This window comes from Glycine max, chromosome 11 (genome assembly GCF_000004515.6).
Source record: "Glycine max cultivar Williams 82 chromosome 11, Glycine_max_v4.0, whole genome shotgun sequence".
In the NCBI taxonomy this organism is placed as follows: domain Eukaryota; kingdom Viridiplantae; phylum Streptophyta; class Magnoliopsida; order Fabales; family Fabaceae; genus Glycine; species Glycine max.
In genome coordinates, this window is record NC_038247.2 from 16,833,159 (window position 1) to 16,842,494 (window position 9,336).

A 9,336-nucleotide genomic window follows, 5' to 3' on the forward strand; every position below is an offset into this window, starting at 1 on the left:
CTAAACCACAACGAAACAATAAAATATCATTAGATTTATATGAATTTTAGTACAACAATACACTAAATCTATTCCTATATATCTTAGTTTGTCTCAATTTTATTAAAAAATATACGATTTGATCAAAATTTTTTAGGGGTAAGAGGATGAGCTTTCTTGATACATATGTAAATCATGTTGTCAATTTCAAGATGTAGATACTCTTTAGCTAGGAACATTTGGGATCAAATTAATTTAGTTTTGAGGAGATTAAAAATATATTATACGCAAAAATATATTCTATCAAATCCTTATTATTTTTTAATTTATCGATTCTAAATTTAAATTTGATTTAGAATGATTTTTTTATTGTAATTATTAGACCAATTCTTAGTTTTTGTCAGAGATATTTTTAACTAAACACCAAAAAAGATATTTTTATGTTTTCAGTTTGGGACTAAGTAAGGAGGTAGTAAGTGAACATGAGTGGGCCGAGCCCTTTTCTACCCACACTTTACAATTGCATTCTTAAATCCACCTTCGTTTCAAGCTAGGATGAAAAATTTGATTCCTAGTTTCAAGATTGATTTTTCTGGAATTCACCAAAAAAAAACTTTGCTTTTTCTTGTAATATCACATACTTTTTTTCCTTCAAATAAATCATGTCTAATGAGTATTTTAAATTATATAATATATAGAAATAAAGTTTAAGAATATTAGAAAGTAAGAAATTTAAGAATATAAGGTATTTTTATTTACACAGTTCCCATTCTTCTAAGCACATTGAATTTCAATCCTACTCACGGAGGTCATGGGTTCAAAATGATAGAAAATCATTTTTTTTAGTTATTAAAAATTAAAAATAAATTAAATAAAATATTTTTTAAAATTACATTTTTTTTGAATGAATTAAAAAATTAAATTATAAAAATAGATTAAAAATTAAATTTTTAATTAATAAAAAAATATATTATTTATTTACACACTCTTTTCCACTCATTCAAATAATAAATAAAATTTATTTTATTTCTTATTTCTACCCATTCAAATTCTAAAAAATATATAGTTTCTATTCTATTTTTTTTTAATTTTTTTTCATTTCTCTCCTCTTTATTTTTTTTCTTATCCAAACAAAACATAAAAAGAAGTCTTGCTTGCTTCAAAATTAAATAAAAAAAATTAACCATATTGTGTTTAAACTTTTTCCTTTTTTTTTTTCAAAAAATAATAATCTATGAATAACACATTTTCTGGAATACGCATGAAAGGGTAAAAAGAGTGAGATGGTGCCACGGTGATGCGTGGGTGTTATTCATGGAATCGAATAATTGTCTTTCATAGATTTTGCCAAAAAGATCAAATTTTGAAGCAATTGTTTTTGTGGGCAACATTCATTCTTTCTGATCCCTTGAAAAATCAATTTTGGGTTTTGGGATCAATCGGAAATGGAGAAGGTGATGAACATTCTGAAGCCGAAGCCAAACCCGCAGCAACTATTGAGGGATTGGCAGCGCAGGCTTCGCCAACAGTGTCGCAACATTGAGCGCCAAATTCGCGGTACTCCTCTCTCTCAAAACCCTAATTTTAATTCTCTTTTTTATGTTTAGTTTTGGTTATGCTTGATTTTGTGTTTATGGGTTTCTATTAGATATACAGAGAGAAGAAAAAAAATGTGCAGAAGGCGATTAGAGAAGCAGCAAAGAGGAATGACATGGGCTCCGCAAAGGTTTGCTTTTTAGCTTTGTTTTTTTGTGACTTGGTAATTTGTTTATTTTCTATTGATTTACTATTGTTAGTGCCAGTGATATTTTTTAATTTCTCAATTTTTTGGGTAGTGTCAGGATTGAGAAATGTGTGTCAAGGTGATCACCATCTAAAATGTGTTTCTTGAAATAACTTCCTTAGTTGTGACTTGTGAGCAGAGTTGGGTCCTAAATAGGGGTGTTCAAAAAATCCTATTATATAAAACCAATCCATAACCAACCATATTCAAACCACTTTAAATCCATTTTAGTGGATTGGTTGTACATCCAAATCCAGTTTTTTGAATTTTAAATCCAATCCAATTATTTGGATATGGATTGGATGTTATTGGATTTTCAAATTTTATAGCATTCCTCCAAAAACAACCTTGGTCAAGGTCGGCCAAAAGCAGTCTTGGTCAAGGTCGGCTGAACATAGTCCTGGGATATTATTTGCCTAAATGCCAGGAAGAAGATTTAATGGCGTCTTCAGGTGTATGAAATACATTTTCATCTTGTTTGTTGCACTTAGGTGTGTAAGATGTTATTTGCCTTTGGTTGGGATATTTTTTGTAAGTGGGACTTGTTAGGACTAGTCATTCAATAAACTAAAAATTTGTGCTAGTGTATGACCTTTTAGGAGGTGATTTGTTTTAGCTGTTGTGTTTCCAAGGTTAAAAGCATAAGGTCAGTATTTTGAGAAACATTTCTCCTTAATGTGATACTGTGCAATTTGTAGGCACTTACTAAGGAACTTGTGAGATCTAGGAAAACGGTGAACCGTCTTTATGAAAATAAAGCACAAATGAATTCAATATCAATGCACCTTGGAGAGAGTGTTGGTAGGTTTTTCCATGTTTTATTAGCCTTAAGATAATTTTGCCTTGTTAACAAATAAGGACTCTCTAAGTTAGTTACCTGTGCTTGATACCAGGTTTTTGATAATTATTCCTTAGCCAAAGAACTTTAGTTTTCTTTAGTCCTTCTTATTAACTGAATGGTGTGGGTAACTTTGTCAACATAATTGAATTTGTTGATGATCAATATTTTGGTTGAGGAAAATGAACACTTGTGTCTTTAGTTTTTTGGGTAAAGAGGATATAATTACTGGGATGTTAATCTGGTGTGCAACATGTACATGAGTTTGAAGTTTTGTCTTGTGACTTATGAGTCATTTAGAACAACCTGCATGGCAGTGAAAGTCACAATTTTTATTGTGGGAGCACAATCTTACTCATAAGATTGTATGATTTTACATTTTTTTGCACCATAAGTGAACCTGATCCAATTCTGACTTGATTTTGTGTGATCAGTGAGTTTCTCATGAAATCTTTGAAATTGAATGATCTTACCAAGTTTGCAGAAACCAACCCATGTTTGTTGAAGGCCTGTTACATTAAAATCCTAGAGCCTTTCATTTTGGCTAGCCTCATTTTGGCACATTCTGGGTTCTGCTCCTTCCGGAATCAACTCATTGGAGGGTTTCTTTATGTCTCTGCTTGGTGTTTGTTTGCTTCTGGATTTACAGGGGTTTAACACAACTACTGATCCTTGTTCTTCATTTTTTGTTTGTTTGATTCTGGTCGAGACCCTACTTCTGCTTGGGACCTTGGGACTTCTTTTGTGTATTTGTTGAGTTTTATGTGTTGTTAAAGAACTTGTCTTTTATATTTGGAATTGTTAAGTTGTGATTTTTAGTTTTATGCATTCAGTTTAAGTTTCCTTAAATTTAGTAATGATTTCCACGATTTATGATATTTCTCCCCCTCCTCCTGATCTTAGGAAGGATATCAAATTTTTACTACTTTGCATGGCATTGCATGATGCTCCCTGCAGTCCTAATCCACAGGAAAAATGTGTTTTTGGTAGTGTCAGTAGGGATGCACAATCTTGTGCATAGAATTGGTGGAATCAGATGATCCCACCATGCGTGCACAGGAAAAGACTATTTAATGTTAAAAAGAAAGAACCAACTTGTCTGAGTGTTGTGCTGTTTGACTACTTTTGCCTCTATTTTTGCACTCTGTTTTGACTTTTCTGACTTCTGCGTTCTTAGTGTTTTATTTGTTACTGAAGTTTGTCTATGTTATATTTGAATTGAAATTGTAATTTTGAGGTGGTTGTTGTCTTTGTATGTATATGAATTTAATTTTATAATTTAAGTAGGATCTTACAATCTGAGTTGCTATCTAACGTTTTATGTGTTCCACTTGCCATCTCTCCTCATCCTAGGTAAGATATTCATTTTGACTACCTTGATTACTTCAGCTAGAAACTCCAGAATTTACAAATAAACTAGAAAAATCAACAACTATAATCTATGCCCACTGGGTGGAGTTGGCTACATGGATGAAATGACACCGTAATATCATATTGTAAATAATGTCTATGGATAAACCATTTAAATTTATGGAAACTTAAACCATTTAAATTGTTTTGTCCAATAATGTCATATATGTGATATTCTCACTGTACCTGTTCTGTTTACTATAAATAGTTATAGATTAACCAGTTTTTGTCTTAGATGTGAACTCTTTTGCAATTAGTCATCGAGTTGGATTTGTGTTAATAGAATTTTGTTCTTTGAGAATTAACAACTTTTGTTGTTTTTGCAGCAATTGCTCGTACGGTGGGACATCTATCAAAGAGTGCTGAGGTCATGAAACTTGTCAACAACCTCACGAAAGCTCCTGAAATGGCTGTGGCAATGCAAGAGTTCAGCAAAGAAATGACAAAGGTATGCCCGCAATCCTTTTAATGCCGCATAAGAATACCACTTTTTCAATCTTGTCTCCCCTCTCTGTGGTTAGAGAAGATAGTTTCATTGGTAGTTATGAGGAATGTTGTCTCTTCCAGGCAGGAGTTATCGAGGAGATAGTAAATGATGCCGTTGACACAGCACTAGATTCTGAGGACATAGAAGATGAGATAGAAGAAGTCGATAAAGTTCTGACCACAATAGCTGGCGAGACAGCCACACTACTTCCTGAAGCTGTGAGGAAAGAAAGGGTGAAGCAACCTGCTCAAAGTGTTGGAGCCGCAGAGGTATGTGCAGTTTGTTCATTTTCCTTATAAACATGGCTCTTTCTTGCCTCATTTAACACCAGTTATTGAATACATTATTATTTGCAGGAAGAGGCTATTGCTGAGGGTGTTGATGATGAAGAAGAAATGGAAGAAATAAGGGCCAGACTTGCTAAAGTTAGATCATGAACAAGTTTCTAATCTCGCAGCCTCCATCTTGTACCTTGGTAATGTTACAAGAGAGAGATGTTGAAAAGTTTGTAACCTATTTGTCATATCTATATTGAAAATGACAGATAATACCAATGGGAAAGATAATATTGGAATGGGCATGTTGTATGTAAATTACACGAAGTTATTGAAAGTGTCAAGTGTGTCAAGCTATTGTTTCTCTTTTTAATTTTGTCAGTAAGATAATAAGCGCAAAGTAACTTCATCCATGGTTGGGGATTTCTTGCATGGCATCTGGTTCTATGCAAAAGTTAGTTAATTTTCTTTTTTATTTCTTGATGAACTTTTTCAATCCAAATCTTAATAGATCCACCTGTATGAGATTTCCGTTAATAAATTAATGAGCAACTTATGAAACATGTGCTTTTGAAGAATTCTTGATATTCTTGAGGGCTTGGATATGGCGTACAAATCACTTGACTCCTACTTAAGATTTTAGAATTCTTAACCTGCACATGTTTTTCTGCGTAGTTTTTTTTTTTTCATTCAAAATCTTGCATAAAAGGGTTGTTGTCAAATACTAGTAACATCTTACTAATTCTAGATCTTGACCCATTGAGTTGCTAGGGGGCATATTTAAATGAATATAGAGCGTAATTTGAAGTTGACAAAAGAACCCTAAAGAAACACAACAATTTGATGTACACGATGAAAAAAATAGGAAAAAAGAAACGTAAAAGATGTGAGATCTCCGCTTCCCCGTTGAGGACCAGCAATCCAACATATTTTGGTAACTAAATGTTAATCATTAGTTTTTATTACCAAAAAAATTCGAATTCATAATTTTTTCTTTTAGTTTCTCCTTTCATTACCTAATCAATCTTATAATTTCTATCACCATGTCTAGGTATTCACATCCACACACGTTCCTAATTGATCTACCATGACTTCAACATAGTCACACTTATTTGTTCATCCCGCTGTATTTTCAATGGTAATGTGATTTTGTTTATGTCCAAATGATAATGTGATTGAATTAGGTGATAACCAACATTATGAGACGCACGTGTGATTGAATTTGGGTAACAACATAATGTCATCTCATTATTTTCCTTTAAGAATATGAACACAATTCTCTAATAATAATACCATAGGCTTGCTTCCTTTTTAAATTGAAAAATAAAATGTCTACTTTCTTTTGCAAGGAAATTCACATGGGTAACTTATAGCATACACAAGCATGAAAATAATGGGTATTTTTACTTGTTAATTTAAACAATATTCCTTCTAATTTTCATTTTTCCTACTTTCCCCCTTTTGTTGGCATGTTGATTGTGAATGTGATAAGTTTATGACATTCTTGGTCCGAAAGTGTCACTCTTAAAAGAAAAGTCTAGTTACCTGTTAGTCCTTTTCCAAGCAATAGCAAAACAGCTAGCGGCAAATTGAAACCAGAGCATGAAAGTCGCTATGCAAGTCCCTCTCATAGTTCCCATATTTTGTTAACAACTAATTCTTGCATGATTCAGAGTGTAACTAATTCTTATTGATTCTTATATAAGAGGTAACATTGCAACGCACATTTGGAATGGGGATTACAATTCCTTTGTACTTACATGAAATACTTATTAGTAAATTAAAAAGAAGTATCTTGAAAAATAACAAAAAGAAGAAGAAGCATATAACTACTTAAAAAGAAGGTACATACAAAAATTAGTAATATGAAGCATATTTCTACTTGCAAAAAAGAAGGTACGTACAAAAATTATTTTTCTTTAAAGTTTGAGTGCTGGAATTTGTTATATAATAATTAAATAACATCATTGTAAGATAGTAATTTTGAAATATTTGTTGTCATAATACTTTTTTTTAATTAATTACACAATATATAATGCATAGTTTTAGTAATTTTTATAGACAATATATCAAAACTAGATTCATTATATATTCAAATAACATAAAAGAAATAGCTAAATTCAATTGATTTTATATCACTGAATTCTAATTATCTCCTTATAGAATAATTTGAATGAATTAAATATATATTTAATTAATTTAAAGATTTTAAAATATATATTTTTAATTAAAATATACATTAAAACATGTTTAATTAACGAAATCACCCTTCATTTACACAATGTCAAAACATTACTTATTGTATATGCATAAACACTGTTTCTCATTGTAAAAAATAAATAAATACTGTTTCTCTTCACAAATAAATGCTAAATTTGTTGTTAGTAGTATATAAAAGATTAAGAATAACAATGCTAGTTAATTTTTAGTTTTTTTATTAATTGGAAAATTTGTTTCACTAGTAAGTAAACAAATATTTTTAATAGTTTTCAGTATTTTTTGAAATACTATTTAAAAGAGTATTTTTTAAAATGTTACCTTATAATTTTTTTATATTTTTTTTCTTTTTATCCTCAATATATTTATCAAATTTCCTGATTAGTCTTTTTAAATAAATCGTGATTTTATTATTTTTGTATTATTTTACAATTTTCAATTATTTTAATATCTAATTTTGTTGAATCCTTATAATTTAATATGCTGTTTTTAGTTTTCAAGTAGATTTTTTAGCTTCTAGCTAATTTTTATAGATAATTTTATCGAACATAAAAGTCTTACACTATTTCTAATATAACTTACATAATCGCTGAGTATGATTGATTAATTAAATGTTTTTTTCTTGCTTTTGCCTGTATTGATTAATATAATATAACAGGGTTTTGCTATTGGTAATGGGTTAACAAATCCTGCAATTCAATACCCAGAATACCCAGACTTTGCATTAGACAACAAAATAATTACAAAAGCTCAACATGATGATATCATCAAGTCAATCCCAGGCTGTGAAGAAGCCACAAAAAATTGCGGTACAAGTTCTTTTTCTCTTTATCACTCACGCACATCCCTTTTTACCAATGTATTATATTGTTTCTCTTTGTGATATTGTTTGTGTTTGATTCTTCAGAATCTAAAGGTGGACAAAGTTGCGAGACTGCATTAAATGTTTGTCAAGGCATATTCGATAGTATCTTGTCTATAGCCGGAGATATTAATGTAAGTAATCATATGAAATAACAGTATCTTCTATTTTTGCTACTCAAGTTCAGTTTGCTTACTGCATTCTTTCTCCTGATAATGCTAATTGCAGTACTACGACATCAGAAAGAAGTGTGTGGGACAATTGTGTTATGACTTCAACAACGTGGAGAAGTTGTTAAACCTGCATAAAGTGAAAAGAGCTTTATTAGAGAAAGGGGTAATTCTGTCTTTATTGATATAAGTAGGGGAATAAGTGTAATTTCACAATAAGGGAAGCATTTTTGTTATGAGATAAACACTTTTCCATTTTTGCAAAATAAGCAATTTTCGTTATTCTGTTTTTCTTCCATCTCTTTCTTGCTCATCTTCTCCATTTTTCTTGGTGAGTTTCTTGGTGAGTTTGTGTGTGTGATTCAAGTTTTCACTGCTTGATGTGTGCTAGATTAATGTTCTAGATCCAACATTTTGGTATCCAGAGCCTAATCGAGCCTGGGATCGGGAAACACGAGTGAAATCAGTGAGGTTTCAATTTGCAATTTGGGAAACACGAGTGTGAGTGAGTGTTCTTCATCGATTCAGTGAATTGAACACGAATTGAGTGAAAATGAAGTTGAGCACAAATGGAGGAAATGTCCCTACGCAATTGCTGGTTCTTGATGGAAAAAATTGGGAGCGGTGGCATATTCAAATGAAGGCGAATTTCAAGACGTGATGGGGGTAGTGAAGAATGGCGTAGCGGCGGAACCAGCAGAACTCGCTACTGAGGTGGTGAGGAATGCATACAAGGATAGCAAGAAGAAGGATGCGAAGGCAATATTCTTTCTGCATCAGAGTGTAGATGATGCGAATTTCAATCTGATCTCGAAGGCGACCTCAGCGAAGCAGGCCTGGGATAAACTTGAGAAATGTTATGCTGGTGGAGATCGAATCAAGAAGGTGAAACTTCAAGTGTTGCAGCGACAGTTTGACTCAATGACGATGGAAGAGAATGAGAAGATTGCTGACTTCTTTGCACGAGTAAAGGTAGTCACCAATCAGATGGCTACACAAGGTGAGACTCTAACTGATGGAAAATTTTGTGAGAAAATTACTCGATCTCTGCTGGAAAAATATGATTATATAGTATGTGCAATTGAGGAATCCAAGGAAATAAGTGAAATGAGTTTAGAAGAATTGCAAAGTTCACTAGAAGCTAGAGAACATAGATTGCTAGAGAGAAATAAGAAGAAAATTGCTGAACAAGCCTTATTGGCTCAATCTAGTAACAAGAATCCTGGCGACAGTAACAGAGGAAGAAGTGGTTTTAGAGGAAGAGGTCATGGTAGGAACAATAAAGGAAGAAGTGGCTATGTTTCTAGTAGTGGAA

At 31.9% G+C, this 9,336-nt stretch overlaps 2 protein-coding genes across 2 annotated transcripts; both read left to right on the plus strand.

Annotated features, from left to right (window-relative positions):
• The first annotated feature begins 1,152 nt into the window (after positions 1 to 1,152).
• Positions 1,153 to 5,125, plus strand: LOC100817500 (vacuolar protein sorting-associated protein 24 homolog 1). Its single transcript, XM_014764157.2, is given in 7 exon segments — positions 1,153 to 1,536; positions 1,628 to 1,644; positions 1,646 to 1,705; positions 2,461 to 2,563; positions 4,337 to 4,458; positions 4,578 to 4,766; positions 4,854 to 5,125. Coding segments are annotated over 7 exon segments (684 nt in total). The 5' UTR covers positions 1,153 to 1,424; the 3' UTR covers positions 4,935 to 5,125.
• A 59-nt stretch (positions 5,126 to 5,184) lies between these two features.
• LOC100805588 (serine carboxypeptidase-like 49) lies at positions 5,185 to 8,526 on the plus strand. The gene is made up of 5 exons (XM_014763618.1): positions 5,185 to 5,226; positions 7,648 to 7,798; positions 7,897 to 7,985; positions 8,080 to 8,187; positions 8,413 to 8,526. Exons 1-5 carry the CDS (start codon positions 5,185 to 5,187, stop codon positions 8,524 to 8,526), a joined length of 504 nt encoding a protein of 167 aa, XP_014619104.1.
• Positions 8,527 to 9,336: the final 810 nt, after the last annotated feature.

What these genes read in the sequence shown, in the direction of transcription:
- LOC100805588 (XM_014763618.1), top strand. Translation starts at nt 5,185, where the DNA reads ATGGTTGGGGATTTCTTGCATGGCATCTGGTTCTATGCAAAA. An exon ending in GCATCTGGTTCTATGCAAAA is followed by an intron (nt 5,227 to 7,647) that starts GTTAGTTAATTT and finishes ATAATATAACAG; the next exon opens with GGTTTTGCTATTGGTAATGG. An exon ending in CTATAGCCGGAGATATTAAT is followed by an intron (nt 7,986 to 8,079) that starts GTAAGTAATCAT and finishes TGCTAATTGCAG; the next exon opens with TACTACGACATCAGAAAGAA.